The sequence below is a fragment of the Echinops telfairi genome, unplaced genomic scaffold, assembly GCF_000313985.2.
Source record: "Echinops telfairi isolate 266 unplaced genomic scaffold, ASM31398v2 ScPeMD7_22;HRSCAF=79, whole genome shotgun sequence".
Classification (NCBI taxonomy): domain Eukaryota; kingdom Metazoa; phylum Chordata; class Mammalia; order Afrosoricida; family Tenrecidae; genus Echinops; species Echinops telfairi.
This window is the reverse complement of record NW_022103919.1, coordinates 4,957,075-4,978,881: the sequence shown is the minus strand read 5'-3', so window position 1 is coordinate 4,978,881 and position 21,807 is coordinate 4,957,075. Positions and strand designations below refer to the sequence as shown.

The window sequence follows — 21,807 nt, the reverse complement described above, 5'->3', positions numbered from 1 at the left end:
TTGGTTAGTCGGTTCTGTGCATCTTTGGTCAGTGTTTTTGGATGTTATAAATGCCTGGATCATAGTTGGAAATCAAGAAATTGTTTCAGGAGGCTTTCCTTGATCGCCCTATTTTAAAAGCCAAGTGGGCATAAATAAAGACTGTGGTGGCCTTTAAAGAGAAGTAGTAATAATGGTTCAGGTCAAAATTCAGGTCACCTGTATGTGAACATTGACTTTTCTTTTAGCTTTGTTGACTTCTAGCTTTAATAAAAATCTGAAGCGAGATTGATTTCATTTTCTCATATTAGAAGCTAAGAGCCCTGGCCGTATACTGGGTTACTCGTTGTCCTACAAACCACAAGGTCAGCAGTTTGAAACCACCAACCACTTGGAGGGAGAAAGATGAGGCTTTCTGCTCCTGTACAGATTTTGTCTCGGAAAACCCCACAGAGGCAGTTCTCTATCCTATAGGGCCACTATGTAATGGAATCAATTCCATGACAGGGAGACAGTAAAAGCTCAAAATATCTTTTTGCTTGAACATTCATGATTTCATAAGATTATCCTTTAATGATGGTTTTGTGCTATCAGTTTTATCTGGGAAATTGTAAACCCTTAGACTTATAGTTTGTTTCTTCTCATTATAGGAATCTTGTTTTCCATTATATTACTTAAATTTCTATTTCGGCGATGAAATCCATGCTTTTAAGTCTAAGAGTTTCTTGTAACTTTTCATCTCACTTAAACTATTAGCTTGGCTCCAAGAAATCACACTGTAATGGCATTTACCCTCCTTGTTGGCCTGTCTCCATTTCTTACTCTTCTTCTTCCAACCATTTAAGTGTTAGGTGCGCCCCAATTCAGTGCTTAGACCTTTACTGTTCACACTTACTTCTTAAGTGAGCTACAGACTCTCAGAGCAGTATGTTCCATCTCAGTGCTGGCATCCAAATTTTCTATTTCCAAACTACACTTGCATATTAAAGTAGCCGTGGCTACCTTCTGACTCCAACCCTAAATGTCTTCTCTGACATCATCTGCAAATACAGTTCAATTGACCTGATCCACTGTTCTTGGGTAAATGCTGCCCATTTGATTGTAAATGATCATCTAGTGCAGAAATTAGTTCAGTTCCAGCGGTCTCTGTCTGACCACATAATCTCAAGTTATAAAGGCACAGTGTTCCAGACTTACCAAGTCTTATCAAGATTCCAGACACCACCTCTGTGTTTGGGGGTCCTAACAGAGCCAGCATGTCAACATGCTGTCTACACACATTCCCACTTGAAACACCATCTTCAAGCTCAGGGACCTCAAGCCCCCCTTTTATTCTGACTGGCTGGCTACAAATTTGCGTATCTTCACTGCTTCCCTAGTGCTTGATAATTCGCTAGGATGGCTCACAGACCTCAGAGAAGTGCCACACATACAGTTCCACTAGAGCAAAAAGGAGAGGAATGAAAGGGAACAGAGAGCCACGTGTGGGAAGGTCTCCAGCATAGAGCTTGCGGGTCACTCATTGATAGCTATCACCAACCAGGAAGCTCACCTGAGCTTGGTTGTCTAGAGTTTTTCTTGGGGTTGTTACGTAGACTGATTGAGTCAATCACTGTCCATGTGGTTGAACTCAATTTATAGATACCCTCCCTTCGAAAAGGTTGGATTGATATCAGGAGGTGGATCTTTCTGGCATTGCCAGGCCCATCTGTTAGGTGTCTCCAATGGGTAAATGCCTTGGTTCGCCGAAGCCTGATTTGTAATCCAGGGGTTTTTTATAAAGGACGGGAGAAGTTTCAGGTTTTACAGTCTCAAAGGAGTACACGCTATTTCAGGGAGGCTGGCATGCCAAACCACGTGTAAGCCATGCTGGTGCTCACAATTGAACATGGGCAACCTCGCGGGACTGTGTGCCCATACATGGTGAACTGAGGCCAGAGACACCGCAGCATGGCCAAACAGGAGAAGGGTAAAAGAGAGGAGAGAATCCTCTCCGACACCTGCCACTGACCAGGAGCAGAGGACGTCAAAGAGAGAAGAGAGGCTGTGGCCCCAACAGGCCCGGAGTTGGGTGCACGTGCAGGAGGAGCAGACCTGAGTGAGCCCAGGCTGCAGAGGACTCCTACAGAGAATGGCCTTCCCGCTGCCAGGATATTTAAAGCCTCTGGCAGGGGAAGTGCAGTTGATGGTATTGGTTGACCCTGTTGGCGGAATTAAGTCCATCTGGGTGAGGTCATGAGCCTGGGCCTAGTTTGGGCCACCCAGGGTATGTAATGTCCACCTGCCTGGTGGGAGGGGCCCTGAATTGGAGCATGCCCATTTAAAGTCTTCATGGGTGGCTAATGCTTGCCTGATTTTTCCTCCTAACCTCCTGTAGGGGGGCCTGGGCAGGCATGGGAGGAACAACCACTTCTATCCCTATCTTGGCCACCTAACACATCCAGTCAGCCTCTTTCATTAGCACAGCCTGTTAGGTGTGGTGTGGGACCTCTCCATGATTAACAAAAGACCCCAATCAATGAGGAGATCCCAAGAGTTTAGAGAATACCTTCCAGGAACCAGAGATGAAAAGCAACTTCTTTGGGTGAATTGTAGATCCCACAGATACTAACCGGTACTTACGTCTTCCAACTAGAGCTAACTGTCCTTGTCAGACTTGCTATTCTCAGTGTTTACCATCTTGTGACTTGGATCATGGAGACATCCTGGACACCTCCTTTTCCTCAACCCTGTATCAATGTATGTCACCTAGTCCCCCTACTTGTGCCCTTGTCCCTACACCCCATTCTTAACACAGAGCCAGAGAGGTCTTTTCTAAATAAGTTAGATCCTGTGCTTTCTCTGCAGGGACTTCCATCTCTGTCGGAGGAAATGCCAGAGTCACCCAGGGCCCAACATCCTCAACTCCAGAGCATCTCTTTTTCCCACTTGCCTTTCTGGTGCCACCCGTTCTCTTCAATGCTCCTGCCACAGTGGCCACCTGGGTATTCCTTGAGAAGTCTAGCTGTTCCCTTAGCCTAGGATGTTCTTCCCCAGAGATCTGCAGGCTTCACTCCCTTGCCTCTGTTCAGTCTTCACTTCAGTGAATTGGGGTTTCCCTTTGCTCTGTTCCTTTGAGAAGTCAACGGTCAGATCCTACTCTATCAATGCAAGTCATCTTGCCTTGTACATCCTCTTGATCTTTTCTAGTGGTTCTGTTTTTTCGATGAATTTCCTTTGTTTTTCTTCATCTGCATTCAGCTTGAGGGGGGAGGTTAATGATGATTTTGCTGCTTTGGTCTTAGGTAGTTTTATGGGCATTTCTTTTTCTTTGTACCCTCTTTTTCTCTGCCTGTTCCTATTTAGTTGCTACTATATCTTTTAATCTTAAGAAAAAATAATGGTATTTTATGAAAGTTTTCACTGGGCATTTTACTTAATCCCTGCTTCTTTCTAGGCCTGTGGTCCTCACATTGACCTGCTGAGAAGAACCGGGAGCTTAGAGAGGTTCAGGTCTTGTTAGGGGCACATAGTCAATCTGAATGGCTGGCTCTGAAGTCTGTGTTCTCTTTTCTAAACTCTGCCATCATTTTACTTTTAAGCCCGGTCTAGTGCCTGGCACATGTTTGACTGTCCTCGCTCATTCACAGGTGCCAGGCACACTTCTGAAGAAGGAGACAGACGACAAAGAAAAGAAGAGACTGCTTAGAGTTTACAAACATGGTTAGCGTTTGAGGAGAGTGAAGTAGGAAAGGGTGGTAGGTAGAACGTGCTTGAGGGACGGTATTTTACTGAGCAATGAGATAATAGAGGGTATGTTAGTCTGGGTACTTTAGAGACACAAATCCATAGAGACTCATGTATAAGACAGTTTTATATAAAGGTTAAGTGCACATCAAGAAAACATCCCAACCCAGTGCTGCCCAAGCCCACAAGTCCAACATTAACCCATATGTCCAACACGAATCCACCAAGCCACCAAGTCCTCCTCCATCTCACAAAACATGCAATGATGCCGACTGCAGGAGGAAAGCCGAGTCAGTGAAGGTGTAAAGATCTCAGTGCAGGCAGGGGTCTCCACACGGCTGCTCCAGCACCCAGGGCTGCATCGGGGTAGGTCCATGCGGCTTCTCCTTGGGGATGTCTTGCAGGAAGTGAGCGTTGACAGCTGAAGCAGGGAATTGGCTAAGGCAGCTGCACCCTGGTCCAACCATCACAAAGCAAGAGACCGGAGAACTAGAAAGGCGAGGCTCACTGAACCATTTTTTCCCTCTGCCCTTCAATTCACCCCACATGTGTTTATTGGCCAGGTTGGCACAATAAACTAACTACCTCAGAGTGCTAGAGCACTCCTAGACCTGTTGCTCACAAACAAACTGAATGCCCTCTCCCCTCCTTGAGTTCATTTAAAAATGCCTAATTACCTCAAAGTTCAAACTGATCTATCAAATTAATTTTCATGTAAGGAGCCCCTGTAGTCTAATAGTTAAATGCTCAGCAGCTGTCCAAAAGCTTGGTGGTTCAAATCCACTGAAAGGTTGGCAGTCTAGACCAGTTTGACACCCCTGGTCTAGACCACCCCAACAGCTTTTTGGGAGAAAGATGTGGCAATGTGCTCCCATAAAGATCACGGCCCAGAGAACCCCACGGGGCAGTCCCACTCTCACTCATGGGCTCACTGTGAGTGGGAGAGGACTTGCAAGCTTCCATTCATACCAAACAACCGTATTTTTACTCTTCGTAGGTCAGTGTCATCGATGCCACTCCTGTCATGACGATGGCACTGAGTCTGGTCATACAGCGTTAGCTTCCTGTATCAGACCAGTAGTCTCTCAAACAAGATGGCTTACTTTTTAAAGGGGTCTTCATGGACCCAGGCTCCCCCCAGTTTATAGCGTTCGATTCTATGACCCTCTGGCTTGTGATCTGACTCCTGGCGCAAGCGCAGAATATGAAGACAGACCCAGGGCCTCCATTTGAAGACTTCCTAAAAGCGCACGAATAGGTCAGAAGTTGGTCCTGGGACCACATCCTGCTGGACAAAAAGTGAGGAAAAGAGCCGGGTGGCAATGTGCCCCACTTAAAATTCAGATTCTTGTGACTTAGGAGGAGGGGTAATCGACTGTCCAGAGACAGGAGACCGTCTCTGGCATAGCGACACATTAAATCCTATAGAGAGCTACAGCTAATTAACATGGGAAGGTTCAGTAATAAACATCTCGCCTTCCATTCAGAGGCTCAGGCTTGACTCTGACCAGTGCCCCTATGTGCAGCCACCCCCAAAGAGACATACGTGTTACTCTGATGCCGAGCAAGTTGCAGCAGAGCTTCCAGGTTGAAGTGGACTGGCACTCCACTTCCAAAAAGTAGGTTAATGAAAACTGGATTACAATGGTTAGGTTTGCAACTGGTCATGGAGAGAAGGTGCAGAACCAGGCAGCATTTCACTTAGAATTGCCACGAGCCAAAGGCACACTTCCCAGCAACTAACACCGATGATTGAAATGTGAGCTCATCGGGGTTGTTGCTAACTGCTGTCAAGTCGCTGTGGACTCACAGCCACCCGTGCACAAGAGAAGGAAACACCAGCCATCTCTCACCATCCTCGCCGTTGCTCTTAGTCTGAGCCCATGGTGGCAGCCGCTGTGTCGAGGGCCTTCATCTTTTTTAATTTTTTGGGGGGGGGTGGCTTCCTCTTTTTTTGCATCCCCTTTACTTTAACAAGCATATCCTTCTTAGGACTTGTCTCTCCTGACAACATGCTAAAATACATGAGACTAAGTCTCGCCATATTAAGAACCTTAAATCTTTCCAAATTACTTTCGTCAGTTAAAAAAAAAGTTTTAATCAAATGGTCATTGAGTTCTATTGGTATTACAAATCACATGTGTTTTTGTACCATTTTATGTATACATCAATCTACTGATCTGTCTAGCATGCTTGTCGTTATATCTTCTTCATGTGCCTTTGTCTCCACCTCCCGACTCAGAGCTTGCTGAGACATTACGGTTTACATTATGCAAGGGAAAGCCAGCCCCTAGCACATCATTACGGGTCTGGTAGGCACAATTGTACAGCGATAATAAGTAAAGATTATAGTAAAGTCATAGAGAGCATGAGAGATAGAAGAGATTGCAATAATGGAGTCAGACACAATTCATGGAAGCATGCCCACCTCAGCCCCGCTTGGTGGTCCACGTGGAGAGAGATAGATATTTAATGCTAACCAAGGCTTTTATATTCTCTGGGGACCTGCAAGCCCCCTAATTACAGGTGAAGACATAGGTCACAGGAAGGGATTGTGCTTTAGGTGATACAGTAGTGGGAGGGGGTGATCTAGGGGTATCCACGCAATAGGAAGAGGACGATTGGGGTATACGTGTGGCAAGATGGGCGGATCCTAGATACAGGATAGCAGCCTAACTTTGGATGTCACAGAGCAGGTTTGACCTGTTTCTGACTCAACTGATAGAGACCATTATCAGTAGGGTGTGAACTCCATCTACAGGAACCAAATGACTGCAGGCCTGTCCATTGTCCTTAATAGCAGGGAGTGGGGCCCACTGCAGTCTTGGAGGATGCCTGTAAGCATCTGACCTCCCCCTACTACATTACTATTCATAACAATAGCAAAATTACAGTTATGAAGTAGCAATGAAAATAATGTTATGGTTGGGGGTCACCACCACATGAGGAACTGTATTAAAGGGTCTTGGGCTTGGCATTAGGGAGGTTGAGAACCACTGGTCTAGGAGATTCTCAGCACAAGGATGAGCTCTGTTCCCAGCTCTGTGTTGGTGGTAGTTAGGTCTCTCCTCCTCTGCTCCATGCTTTCTCCTTCTAGTTCTTGTGAGCTAAAAGATGATGCTAGCCAGACCTCTGGGAACTCCCCTTATGTCAGATTAGGGTGTGGGCTGAGTTAGGTAGGTGTTACATGCCACCTTAATCTGTTTACAGTTGATTGGCTGACCATATCAGATCACATTATGGGGAAGAAGCACCTCATTACTGAACTGCCAAACCACCTAGAATCATGGCCCAGCTACATTGACACATAATCTTTGAGGATACAGTTCAGTCCCTGATGAAATATAAAGAAAAATTAAGCAACAGACTAATGCTGCCATCCAAGAGAGTAGTTACTCTGCTTTGCCTTTGAGTCTACTAACCAGACGTCTGTGTTACTGTATCTCCCAGCGTGGAACATAATAACCGTTCGGTGATTTTTCTACTGTTAACAAAGTAGCTTTTTGTTAGAATTCATTTCTCCAAGTGTAGCAAACGGGCCTCCCAAAGGTCTCTTGGACTTTTTGATGCAGTTTTAGAAATTTGATGAATTCTAATGCTGAAAAACATTACTGGGGGGGTGGGGGGGGGGACCTATTCTCAATCCACAACATCATCTGTATGAGCTCATGTCCACATTCACGACATGGCAACCGCTGATTTGAATGTATTTGTATGTGTGATTTCAGGATTCACAGCTGGTGATCGAAGCTTACAAGTCAGGCTTTGAGCCGCCCGGTGACATCGAATTTGAGGATTTTACTCAACCGATGAAGCGCACTGTGTCAGATAACAGCCTTTCCAACTCCAGGGGAGAAGGCAAAACCGAGCTAAAATTTGGTGGCAAAACCAAGGGGAAGTTATGGCCGTTCATCAAGAAAAACAAGGTACTGGTGTTGGACCTAGTGTGAAATGAGTCATAAAATAAGAGGGAAGCCTCTCATGTCAGAATGCAAAAGGCTAGTGTGCTGTCTCCTCTGAAGACAGGAGCTCTCTCTGGTAGTGGTTTTCTAGCTGTGGCCATGTGTGTTTTTACAGCTGCATTTTCACTTGTCCCATGTCATGCACACTAACAGATTACTGACCTTGTGGCTGTGTCGCATCCCTCCTTACACACCGGAGTCTCTCAGACCGCTATTGCCTGGGCTGGGGAAGGGGATATGGCGAAGAATGTTAATAACAATTTATCAGCACCTCTGATTGAATGGCTGCCACGGGTTAATAACTTGGTTTGAATTCATGTTGACGTGTATGTCCATGAACACTTTCCGCTTTCTTTTCTAGAGTTGATACATAGGGGCATGAGAGCCTTACCCGTAAAATAGGGTCAAGACAGCACTGCAGCTTTAACATTAGACTGTATTAACATTAAATTGTGAAAGATTCTCTTGCTCCTTTCACCATGGCACTTCAGGTCTTTCATTTCTTTCCATCAAGCTCTGTTAGTTTAGGTCGTTTACAAGTGTTTTGTTTACCCTTCTGGCTCTAACTGGCTTAGAATACCTAATTAGAACTCTAATTTGCATGCCACAGTCCGCATGAGCTTCTGGTCAAAGATTTCTGGCAATTCTTCTGTTGCCTCACTTACTAAAATTCCCACTTTCATCCTATTCTTCATTTAACATATTCTCCATGTTTTCTTTTGGACCATGGCCAAAATATTTAATTGTGTTTTACTTGCTTTGGATTTCAAATATTATTTGATGCTTATTTTTGTTTTGTGTCTTCTTGTTTCTGATTTTTTTTATTCTGTCACTGCTCCATCTCTTACATGTAGCTTATGTCCCTTTTAACATCCCCCCATCAGCCTCCCCCTCCTCCCCCTGCCTCTGCCTCACCCTCTGCTGTTCCCAACGGCCCCCAGTCTCCCAAGCAGCAAAAGGAACCCCTCTCCCACCGCTTCAACGAGTTCATGACCTCCAAACCCAAAATCCACTGCTTCCGGAGCCTAAAGCGAGGGGTAAGTTCTGCTCAGGGAATCCTGTCTCTGAGACCAGCGCTCTGATGTTGCACGTGTCCTTCTGCTTAACTCACTTTGTTTGTGAATGAAGCCATTGTGTCCTCCCATCACAACAGCAGCAGCAACCAAAGGGCTCAGGATGCAGTGTAGTGGGGAGGATGAGAAGGAAAGAAAGAACCAAGGGAGGATGGATAGAAGGAAAGAGAAAAGCAACCCCAGCCCTGAATCCTTTTTTGTCTCTAGTACATCTTGGAAAGGCTTTTTCACACTTCCCTTTATAACGTCTAAATCATTACAATGTTACCACCAAACAAAAAAGGAAACTTAGATTCCGTTTCCAAAACTGGTAACGTATGAGGAATTAGAAGCCACTGTCTAACTGGAGGAGGAGTCCTGATTGTGCAGTGGTTACAAGTTGGGCTGTGATCTGCAAGGTCAGCAGTTCAAAACCACCAGCCCCTCCTTGGGAGAAAGACGGGGCTTTCTACTCTAGTAAAGAGTCACAGTCTCAGAAACCCACAAGGGGGTCACTGTGAGTTGGCATCGGCTGGGTGGCATTGAGTTTTGGTATAATCAGAACATATTGGCTTAATATTTCTTTCTGAGCTGTGCCTTTGGGTCTTAAGGGGAAATGCCCCAAGCCACAGTGGTGTCACCAGCAGTGTCGGTGAAAGATGCTAAGAGAGTTTCTCATGACTAGAAAAGGCGTAAAGCAGCACTGACTTTTAAAGGATGAAATAAGAAAAGCAAGCAAGAAAGAAAGAAGAATGGCAGCTGGCATTTACTGAGTGCTTATTGTGTACCAGATTCGCCTCTATGCACTCATTTACTTTTTCAGCCACCCTATGAATCACTCGATGGTACTATTCGTCCCATAAGGAGCCCTGGTGGCCTGCTAACTACAAAGTAAGCAGTTCAAAACCACCACCTGCTCCTCGGGAGAAAGTTGGGGTTTTCTACTCCAATAAAGAGTTACGGTCTTAGAAAGTCAAGGGGACAGGTCTACCCTGTCTTTGCAGGTCACGCTGAGTCGGAATTGACTGATGACAGGGAGAGACTAGCTCCTTATTTTATGGAGAAGGAAAGCAAGGTTTACGAAGTTGAAGATGTACCTAAACTCAACCTAGGAAGATGTATGACCAAGATTTGAATCCTTGGAGGCTGAGATTCTATGATAGTCACAGAAAAAATCTATTATAATATAGTTGACCCATTCATAGCTGCCCTTAAGACTCGTTTGTCATTTTCATTAAAATCAGATGCTCTTCCCTCCCTGGGGGTTGATGGGAATGACCCAGCAATCCAATGCAGATGCCATTTTGGATAATGTTAGGAGAGGGGGAAGTAAGGGGGAGATTGGAATAAGGTAATTTATAACCTCATAAATAAATCTAAATGGTCAAAAAAAATCTAAATAGTCAGTCTAACCTAAGCCTTCCTCAAACACTTTCTTATGATGAATAATGAATGGGATAATCCAGAGTGAACAAACATTTAGATTACCTATGTAATACATAGACAGTTTCCAGAATTAAATGCCATGGATGGTTAAAAAAAAAATTTTATGCATAATACATCTAGTAAGGTTTTTTTAATCTTGTCCCGTGGGAGTGACAAGGTATTTTTAATGGGCTGCTGTCTTGTCTAAACACCACGTTTACTTTTCTCTTCTCCTCCATCTCCAGGCAGTTCCCAGTTAGTTGACTCTACTCCACCGGCTGCTCTGTGGTTATCATTAAAGCCAGAGCTAGGTGCCAGCCTGAGGGTTTACAAGTAGGGCATGCTCACAATGTTGAGGGCAGTCTTAGCCCTAAACGGAACATTCCTACATTTTGTTTTCTCCGGGTGTCAGCTGACACATTGTCATGGGAGGAGACGTCTTAAGCCATGACTAATTAGCTAGCTGAGGTGTCTTTAGATTTGGCAACAACACCTGGTTGCTAGGAAGAGACTAACAGTGGTCACTGTTGACCTGGCAAAGGTATTTTCTCAAGTCTACATAAGAGTGCTATTCCTTTTGGAAGATGTTTTATGCTTTTTGGTGTTTTGCAAAGAATACGTACAGTTGGTGGCATTTGATCAATGGAATTATTTTAGGTTGTCCAGCATATCGGGAGAATGAGAAATTCCATTTTCTAAATATTTTAAGAGAGCCATTGTTAGACATCAGCGATGACATCAAACATGGGTGATGGATCGCACTGAGCTCTATTATTAGACCTTGCTAAGGAACATGCAGCTCCCTGGCTCAGTCAATGCTGGCTTTTTAAACTCTCCATCCCTCTCCATACCACTTGTTCATTCTAGAAGCTCTAGCATGTGACCAGGGTGTTTTTGCCAGACTATGAAGGTGTATATTAATTATACATCAGTTAACCCTCTCTGTCACTTCTAAAACCTTTTACCTTAGCATTTATTTATTATTTTTGTAATTAATATCACCATATTTGTCTGTGGGAGCCTCATCTTGGAATATATTGAATATCCATAGGGATTTACCATTTGTTTATATATCTACTCGTTCCTCTCAAAGTCTGTCTGTTGCACATGGCTTCTGAATCTGTGTTTCCTGGTGCTCTCTAAATGTTTAAGAAAAGATTCATTGAAAATAACACACACACAAAAGAAAAGGTCAAAGAATGTCAGTATTAATCAATGTGGGGGGGTGTCAGGGGGACGTGCCTAGGACAATTATTATACTTCAGAACAACTGAAGACAGTGAAATGGAAAGCAGGTTATGTTCATTGTTTAAGGGAGACTTTTTTTTAAAACCATAATTAGCAAAATGAATTTCATTTCTTAGTCCTCAAATCCATACCCAGCAAACTTTAGCAATTTTTTAAATTCCCGAAACGGTGAGTGTGTTTTTCTGAGAGTAAACATGCACACACCAGAAGCCTTGGAAAATCGAAAAAGGTTTTACTGTTATCATTCTTGGTCAATCTATTCTGAGGATCAAATGTAATGTTCGTTTTCTTCAGGAAATAGAAGTGAAAATAAAGTAAAGAGAGAAAAGAAGAAAGCAGAACTACATCATAGATGTAAAATTGGGAAGTTCAAAAATGAATCTCAAGTTTGGGGAAATCAATTTGACTTTTAAGCAATCTCAACACAGGTGGTCTCTGGCTTACAGGACCAAGGCTAAAACAATAAACATTGTTACCACCTGGTTTATTCTATTTAATTTAGGACAACTCTGCCACAAATAATTTAATTAGGAAAAGCACCTAGGTGAATAACCATTCTATGATTTTAATGTCTTTACATTTATCATGGCATGGTGTGCAGCCTTCCAATCAAGATTTCAATCATTTGTTTCTATCATCAGAATATTATAGATTCTGTGTCCATATTTCTTGGCAGAACTGGTTTTATTTCTGAATGCTTAAACAGGACAAAATAGTGTTGATAACTTGTTTAAAAAGACAAACAACAACCTGATTTAATCAATGATCTTTAATGATTGGCATGGCACCTGAGCATTAGCAGTTATTTCATCTTGTTGTAAATCAAGGGAAAGTGAAACTAGGTCACTTGTTCTGAGTTTACAATTGCCAAGTTTTTATTTTATTATTGTCTTACATAAGATTTCTCCTTCTGGTCAGAGCAGGGAACTTCAGAATCAGAAATATCGACATTCTTTTTTTCTTCTATATTTTAGAGCAAATTATGCAGACAAATTACCAAGGTTGGTCAAGAGATCTTGAACATTCTTCCAATTGTTTGTCCTATGTTACAATCTTATGGTTATTTTAATATTATGTGTTTTATCTTGTTTTCTTGCTGATTATTGGCAGACTCAGTCTTTCTGTTTTCACAAAGAACTCATGAAGAGGACAATAGGCAAACCCACGTATGCCTTTGAGGCTAGGGACTATGTTGTAAGTTTACCTGTGTCAGCCAGGTCATACAGTCACGGCACAGCCACTAACCCCATTGACCACCAAGACTGGGGACCCAGATGCACCCTGCTATGCTTCCACCCGTGAAATTAAATTTGTAATTGAGAGGAGAAAAAGTCTAATGTGTGAGTTCCACATTACTCCTGAGACTACATCTGTAAAGGGGAACCAGACCCCCTGATAAAACGCCAGTGAACTGAGATTGAGTTTGGTGTGCCTTGGTTTTCCCGCCTTTTCATTCTGGGTCTGGGAAAAATCTGACGAGGGCTGATGAGTGCCATCTGGAAGATCTCTCTGGGCCCGGGTCTGACTCAGTGGCAGAAATTCCCCCATATAACCCAACTGCAGAGTGTGGACACAGGAGATTGAGGCTCCTGCCAACTGCAGTTGTCTAGCTCAATTACGCACATCCACCTTGGAACCAACGGGCCCAGATGGGACGTATGTGCCTAAAGCTTGGAGAGCAACAAGAAAGAAACAAAACAAAACAACCCGCGAAGCATGAGCACATTCGTAGAGCATAAACACAACTTTTCCCTGGACCATAAATCGATATGCTTATGTGTTTATTTTTACTGGCCCCTTTCTTTGAACTTGAGGTTAGTGCCTGTGACTGTCCAATAACACATGGACTTGCTGGCTCTGTGTTCCCTCATGTGTTATTGACGCTTGTGGCTCCCAAGGCTCTTTAATTGTCGCCTGACACTGACAGTTTCTTGGTCCTTCAGGTGTCTAGCAATGCATTCAGTGAAGCTGTGCAATTATTCTTGTAGCGGATGATCAGGTGTCTAATTTGAAGCGGTCTCGTTGGCTGGCTTACTTAACACCTGAAAACAGCTCCGCAATTGTTATGAAGAACATACTGTATGTGCCATGATGGTGCATCTGTCGCCGGTTAGCACTGTCCCCCGCTGCAGCAGCAAGTTGTATTCAGCTTAAAATTCTCAGAACTTCCCCATTCTCAGTGGCATTTTTATTTTCAGTCTTAATGGCTTGCCTTCATCATGAAGTAGGAATATACCTGTGCTCTAGTTTTGATGTTAGAGTATCTTGAGAATGTCTAAGAAAAAAAACAAAGATCTCTCTATATATATCACCTCAAGTAACGGTAGTAGCTGGAGATAGAGCTAACAGTTTACCTAATTCAGATGTTGATTTTTCAAATCAGCCATGTTTTGACGATAATGTGGGAGAAAGTGTGTAGGAAGTGAGCTTGGCGGGGACATCCTCAGACAGTTTTCTGCTACGCACCATAAGTGTTGTCTGTATGTACAAAGACCTCACACCGGGGTGAGCAGATCTCTGGGAAAGTTCACAGGGAGGCTCCCGGACCCAGTGAAGGCTGCCGGATCAGAACAGTCACGAGCATGGCTGTGTGCGCCCCTTCATCCAAAAGTCTATCTTGTTATTTCTCTCCTTAAAGGGCTCTTCTTCACCCACGAGGACGAGTTCTGGGAAAGCCTAATGCCTGTTTACAAAGAAATGCCAACTGTGATTTAATCTGAAACTCAGAATTTGCTTTTTTTATTAAGCCTAGTTAGAGTTTTAAAGTTTCTGCTTCCAATTTAAAGCCCAAGAGTACTTTCTTTAGTGCTATTTTTAATGGCTTCTAGGATTGGTAACAACTGAGGAAGTATCTTGCACTCGTGCTCTTAAAATACTGTTTCAGAGCAAGAGAGGGAGACATGGTGGTGCAGGGGTTAAACATGTTTGGCTGCTAACCCCAAAGTCAGTCTCTCTAACCCCCCAGAGGCCCTGCTGGAGAAAGATAAGGCTTTCTGCTCAAAGCCCAGGACACCCCGTCCTATGGAGTTGTTAGGAGCCGGAATCCACTCAGATTCCCTTGTTAGTGAAGAACTGAATATTTCCTTGGCAATCACTATCAGAAAATCCGTAGTAAAGAGAGCCCCAGGGTAATTGAAAGATCTTGTTGGCTTCCACTTTTTTAAACGTAACTTTTAAGGGCAGCACCGTTGCTCCCGTCGGTTTTCATGAAAGATCTTAACCCGGTGGGTAAGGTCTCTGAAGGCCACTCTCATCCCCCTCTCCCCCCAGCAGGAGGTGGTCATGGTGCTGTGAACCTGCAGGTGCATCAGAGCCTTTACCACCACCACCCCCTCAGGCTGAGAGGCTTTCTGAGCTGTAGGGCATCTTCTGACACTTGATTACCGATCCACCAATCTGAGGGATTTGTCCTAATGCCTTTAAGAACCGCAATGTGCGTATTTATTAAATTTCCTTATGATAAAAACATTACCTCTGTGCCACGGTAGAAGTGGATGCTCAGACTCTTGCAGCCTGCGTAAATTGGGAAATGTTGGTGAGTAAAAAGAGTCCTGGCTTTTTCGTTTTTTAACCAGTGCTCTGGCAGTGTGGCAGCCAACAACAGGTTTCCTCAGGGTCAGCCTCTCGTGTGAACTTTTGCACAGATTTGCTCCTAGCCGTCTCCACAGAGTGACAGGTGAACTCCTGTGTCATGTGCATAATGCAGAACTGATGAAGTCCCTTTTCTTCTCATGCACTGTTGTTTTCTCTCTTTCTCTCTTTTTATCTCCCATTACCCCTCCCATTTTCACGTGAAGCTTTCTCTCAAGCTGGTAAGCACAATTCCTCCCTGCATGTCCAGAGTCAGATCGGGTTTTGCGCTGTGTGTTCTGTGGGTGCTGTGCTAGTGGCCATCCCTCCAGAACGAACTGTTGCTTTGTGTTTCTCAAGTGTGCTTCCGCTAGACCTTTTGAATACAAAGGTCCGGCATCAACTAGAGGGGACTCTTAATCTTTTAAAGCTGCTAAGGAAATTAACACTGAACTCATAATTTGGCTCTCCTTTGCTATTGGGGCTTTAAGAGGCTGACAGATGTTGCTCAATTGTTTCCATAAGTATTCCACGTTGTAGGGTTTTACCTACCACATTCATTCTAAATAAAAATAAATTCAGTCATTGAAGGCTGCTTCCCTCGGAGCCACAGGGATGGATGGAAGCAGCTGGGATCCCGAGGGAGCGCTGCAGGCATGATGCCACCCTGTGGGGCCACTCTCGTGTAAGGCAGCCTTTGAGAACGGAAACACATGCAGCAAAGTTCTCAGGTGCCCTGTAAATGTATTGGGTGCCTTGTGTACGCATCGCTGAAGAGCTCCACAGTGATTTTATGAACACTGAAAAGCACCTCCTCAGCCTTCCTAGAATGATGTACTGTTGTTATTGTGCTGTTTTTATTTAACTTTGCCACTCTGGGGAGTAATCAGACTAATAACGAAATTCATTAAAAGAGACGCTTAACCAGTATAACTCATAACTACACTCCAGATATGCATCCATGACATAATGTTTTCAAATTCCTCAGCGGTGCCCTGAAAGAATGGACAATGATAAACGGTGGCAATTTCGAAATCAGATCCTCACTGTTGATAACTAAGGATAGTATTTGACGGGTCTCCTCCTATGTACATGTATATATGCATATGTCATTCCATACATGTACATGGATATGGATATATATTCTTTTCCAACCTAATGCAGTGTTTGGCAACTGGTTTAACCCTAAACAAAATGCCCCATAGATGGAAATAAACTCTCGAGAGCAGTTTTCCTAGATGCCAAGGTGGCCTTCTTGCCCTTTGACCTTTTGCTGGTGTGCCAGTAGCAGTATCTTTCTACTTGAAATATGTTTTGCCAACTTGGGGTTGAATTGGTGCTTTAAGCCATTACTTGGAAGCAAATAACCATTACCTTTGTGCGCTGTTGCGTGCACACACACAAAGTGGCTTGGGCGTTAAAATTAATAATGTCAAAAAAGGCGCTCATGCCAATTTGTTGGAGTTGAACACCTGTTTGACTTCATTCACATGTAAAGACCTTCTTCCAGTAGCACAGCCCCTTGGTATGTGTGTGTGTGTGTGTGTGTGTGTGTGTCTTCAACAGCATTGTCACCTGGCATGCTGCTCTCTGTAAATAAGGCAGCTCCCGAGATTTCAGAAAATACATTCTGACTCCACACGAGGAATTAACACTCCTTCAGAGTGTTATTTAAAAGCAATCAAGCTTCAAAAGGCAAATTCAGTGGAATAACCTTTTAAGGGCCCCGTGGAAACCTTAAGTTTCTTTGGTGTTAGAAAAAGCTGGCAGCCTGAGTGTCCAAAGAGGAAGTGAAGCTTGTTTGAGGTAGTGACTGGGATTCGTTTTTAGGCAACAGCACAGAAGCAGGGCCCGCGTTGTTTCAGTTTTTGTAAATCAGTAGGAGGGGTGCCTGCTCGTGTAGGGTGTCTGAAAGCCACAAGCATGATGTGTTTTCCGTGCACCGCTCCTTGCGGCTATGTGTGTGCCCGGCTAGTTTTACACCCGTTCACAGTCCTAACTGGTACTGTCCCACATGGTAGCCACTGGTCACATGTGGCTATGTACATTTAATTAACTAAAACTGAAACTCCAGTGCCCTAGATACACTAGCCACGTGTGCAAGTGCTCTGTGGTCACTTGTGGCTAATGTCTTGGACACAGCCCTGTCATGGCAGAATGTTCTGCTGAACACAAAGCCAATTAGAATGAGATGAAACTCCAGGGAGCTCCTGCTCCAGCCCCACCCTTCAGAAGTAAAGCATGGCGAGGGGAGGAGCTGTTAGTAGCAGAGTTTCCACAGCCTCTTCAAGGGCCCTCCACTCAGTTAACAGATGTGGCCTTAAGACGCACCACTCACTGGGTTGCCTGACTTCAAAAGCAGCATATTTCTGGTTTTCATTCCGGTTAGTGGAATAATAAGAAATATAATTCTAGAAGATATGCTGGAGGTGCGAGAAGTGAATTCAACATAAGAGTACCCCCCACCCTCCAGGCTCAGTGGTGGATTGAGGACAAGCAAGGGATATTTGTAATACTCTAGACTGGGGGTTGGCAAACTTTTGAGACCGAAGAGCCAATCCTGCCCCTCACAACAATTTAGAAATTATTCGAGAGCCGTAAATATTTACAAATGAAATCATCATTTTCGAAATACCTTTTTACTTTTTTTCAATTTTACTTCAGAGCCACATGTATGTAGTGAATGAGCTGCATACGGCTCTGGAGCCGCAGTTTGCAGACCCCAGCTCTAGGCTGTGGGGAAAAGGGTCTTGTTTTTATACTAATGATGAGTTTTGCCTCAGTTTCAGAGTCTAATGAAACATCCTTGGTTTAGTGGTAGGGAAAAGTCACTTCCATTCTGGACCACCCGAATCTCTCTTCCCACTCCACACCCCCACACACCCCAGGGAGGATTGCTCAGTCCATGCATCTTATGGGAGAGTCTTGGAGAACATTGGCCAAAAGGTCTTTGTGTGGCCTTTGTGGTAAGTTATTTGCTGAATCACGCACTTCCCACCGCAGCGGCCTGGCATTCAGCATAATTAGCCTAGGCACTTCAGTCACAAGCCCACATGTAAGCTCTTTGGCAGACTCGACTTGATTTTGGAATTATATTATCCAAGCCCCTTCTTCTCCACCCACTGGCCAAGCCGGTCTTGCCCTTGTTTTATTAGAATTGAGGTTATAAAATAAAATCTCTTTTGTAAATTCCCTGGCTTCTCCTTGGTTATTGAGTAGAGTTCTCTTTCTCTAAGAACATTGCCCTTTAAGTGAAAACCACAGCAACAGCACTTTGTACCACACCTTTCCCCAGCTCTCTGACAAGCACGCAGAGGAGGATGGGTGGGGAAGACGATTGAACTTTTCCACTGCCACCACACTGTAAATCACAGAGAAGAGGTGGCCATTGTGTTTGAAAGGGAATCAAACTATCTATGTGCTTCTACAGGTAGATTTTGAACATCTGAGATGATTCCATGTGCTGTGGGAAGTTGAATTTTGAAGTCCAGGAGAACATTCAATATGAATTCATTCAGGCTACCAGAAAGCTAACAAGCTAGCCAAATGTCCTAAAAGGAACAGATTAGCCCCTTAGAGGCAGCAGAGGGAAGAGTGCATTGGGTGGGGAAGGGGGTGTCATATTTAATATCCTTGTCACCCACACTGAGGAATATGATGCCCCATCTGTCAATTCATGAGTAGAGAAACTTTTGGTCTCAGCCTTGTGTGCAGAGATGGGAAGGAATACTCAGATCCAAGAATAAAGCCATGCTTGAGACATGAAACAGTTGATGGGACGTTGCTATGAATGAAACATACGCTTCCTTTATATTAAGGAGGCCGAAACTTCAGCTGCGTGACCACATGCACTGATGGTAATGGTTTGGGACATGAAGACTGTCTTGGAATACACTCTCAATGGCGTCTAAGTATTTCTTCCTCGCTCTTACCCCTATGACATTGCTCCTTGTCCTTCCAGAGGCATGGTTGGCTAGCAGCAGTGAGCTGCAAAATGGTGTGTGGGCCTTGTGCAGTCTGCATGCGTAGGTCTTGCATTTCATCTGGGTGTCTTGGGAAAGAGCTGCTTTATTTCAAAAAGCCCATGCAGATTTCTGCACCCACCTTGTGTCAGCAGGATCTTTCCTGCCGGCTCTCCTCATTGTTCCCTCTCCTTTTGTAGGAGGACCTTAGGGCTTCCTAGCTTCTCGTTTACATTTGTATCTGCAGGGCTCAACACCAGAGGACTTCAGCAACCTGCCACCTGAACAGAGGAGGAAAAAGCTGCAACAGAAAGTCGATGAATTAAATAAAGAAATCCAGAAGGAGATGGATCAAAGGTAGAGTGGATCAATAGCACTTGTTAAGAAATCTAATGCTGTTTGGAAATAGGCGAATTCAGACAGCACATTTAAAAGTGGCTATATGAGCAATGTGATTGGCCACAGATAATCTGTTACACTTCTGTCTTATAGATTGGGAGGCTGGCTCCCTTTTACAGATTGACTTTATTCAGAGTTTGGGGAGCGAAATACACATGGTGCTCTCTTTTATCACTAGTATACAGGTGAGTGTTTTTGTACACAAGAGGCAGAAAAGAGGGCCATGACCTCCCCGTGCTGCTGCCCCAGAACCTAGCTTTGGGTTCAGAATCTGCTCATCTTCTATTTGAGTATGAATAAAAATGAGCTTTCATACAGATTTTTAATGTAGGGGCTTGTTTTAGTCTGGGTACTTTAGAGAAACAAATCCACAGAAACTCATGTATAAGAGAGAGTTTTATATAAAGGTTAAGTGCGCATCAAGAAAACATCCCAACCCAGTGCAGCCCAAGCCCACAAGTCCAACATTAACCCATTAACCCATATGTCCAACACCAATCCACAAAGTCCTCCTCCATCTCACAAAACTCACAGGAGGAAAGCCGAGTCAGTGAGCGTGTAAGCATCTCAGCGCTGGCAGGGGTCTCCACACGGCTGCTCCAGCACCCAGGACTGCATCGGGGTAGGTCTATGCTGCTTCTCCTTGGAGATGTCTTGCAGGAAGTGAGCCTTGCCAGCTGAAGCAGGGAACTGGCTAAGGCAGCTGCACCCTGGTCCAACCATCAGAAAGCAAGAGACCCGAGAACTCGAAAAGAGAGGCTCACCTAGCCATTTATCCCTCTGCCCTTCAATTAACCCCACATGTGTTTATCGGCCAGGTTGGCACAATAAACTAACTACCTCAGGGTTGGATGGAGTCTAGAAAATATGCCACAACTTGTATTTTTTTTTTAATTATTTTATTGGGGACTCTTACATCTCTTGTTACAATCCATACATTGTTTGCATCAGGCATGTTTGTACATATGTTGCCTTCATTCATTGGTGGACATTTTTTTTCTATTGAGCCCTTGGTATCAGCTCCTCATTTTCCTCTTTTCCTCCCCCCGCCCCCCAAACTCCGTTGGTAGATTATAAATTATTATTATTTTCATATCGTACACTGACCGCTGTCTCCCTTCCCCTGTGTTTTCTGTTGTTCTTTCCCTCTGAAGATGGGTATATGATTGTGTGTCGATCATTGTGATCGATTCCCCCTTTCTCCCTTTCCCTTCCCCCCTTTATCCCTACCCTTATGGTATTGCTATTCCCACTCCTGTTCCTGGAGTCTTTTCTATACCTGTGTACATGTTCCAGGTTAGTCTGCATTGAGAAGCAGTTGTAGGGTCCTGATAGTGGGGGTTGAGGAACCAGAGGAATATAGTGTGTTTCATCAATGCTTTACTGTACCCTGGTTGACTCATCCCTTCCCTGTGGCCCCTCTGTAGGGGGATTTTTCCATTGTCTACAGATGGCATTTGGGTCTCTGCTCTGCCTCCCTTTGTTCTCCACAATATGCTTTGGTTTGTTGGTTTGTTATGTGTCCTCTGATGCCTATTACCCAGTCCCGATGACGCCTCGTGATCGCATTGATGGTGTGCTTCTTCCATGTAGGCTTGTTACTTCTCTGCTAAATGGCCACTTGTTTAACTTCAAGCATTTAAGACCCCAGACGCTATATCCTTTAATAGTTGGGCACTATCCACATTAACCCATATGTCTAACACCAATCCACAAAGTGGATTCTTCACATTTGCTTATACACCCATTTTGTCTTCAGCGATTGTGTCGGGAGCATGTACATCTCAGGCTGCCGATTTGTTAAACAGAATGTTCTTGTATTGAGGGAGGGTGAGAGCAGAGGCCTGAAGTCCATCCACTACCACAGTGTACTGCCGAATAAGTATATGTACATAGGCCAATATCTCTATTTTTGTGGGTTAATGTATTTACATATGTACACACCTATGCTTACACCTCTATCCACTGCTTTGCTTCCTATGTCCTTCCCTGTTTCCTTTTATGCCACAAGAAGCCAGCTCCTAGCACAATCACTACGGGTTTGGTAGGTGCAATTGTACAGCGATAATAAGTAAATATTATAGTAAAGTTATAGAGAGCATGAGAGATAAAAGAGATATATAGAAATAAATGGAGTCAGACATATTATGATAGCATGCTCACCTCAGCCCCGCTTGGTGGTCCACGTGGAGGGAGTGAGAAGGGAAGGAGGGTAAGGGAACAAGGGAGAGGGGGAAGAGTCAGGGAGGTCAGAGCCCAAGAGAGAAGTCCGAGAAGTTTCCGCCTATATTGCCGACTCATGCCTATATACCTTTTGGGGGCCTGCCAGCCCACTAATTACAGGTAGAGACATACGTCACAGGGAGGGGCTAGGTTACACAGCAATGAGAGGGTGGTCTAGGGGGTGGTCTCTGGGTCTCCATAGGAACCATTATCAGTAGGGTGTAAACCCCTCCTACAGGAGCCTGCCCATTGTCCCCAGAG

General features: G+C 44.3%; 1 protein-coding gene across 1 annotated transcript in view; it reads left to right on the top strand.

The window, feature by feature from the left end:
- FNBP1 (formin binding protein 1) overlaps positions 1–21,807 on the top strand; it is a 98,895-nt gene that overhangs the window by 54,200 nt on the left and 22,888 nt on the right. The window contains exons 7-12 of the mRNA XM_045288505.1: positions 7,434–7,631; positions 8,522–8,704; positions 12,367–12,393; positions 12,503–12,586; positions 15,190–15,204; positions 19,172–19,281. Coding sequence (XP_045144440.1) covers positions 7,434–7,631; positions 8,522–8,704; positions 12,367–12,393; positions 12,503–12,586; positions 15,190–15,204; positions 19,172–19,281 — 617 coding nt within the window. The remainder of the gene's footprint in view (positions 1–7,433; positions 7,632–8,521; positions 8,705–12,366; positions 12,394–12,502; positions 12,587–15,189; positions 15,205–19,171; positions 19,282–21,807) is intronic.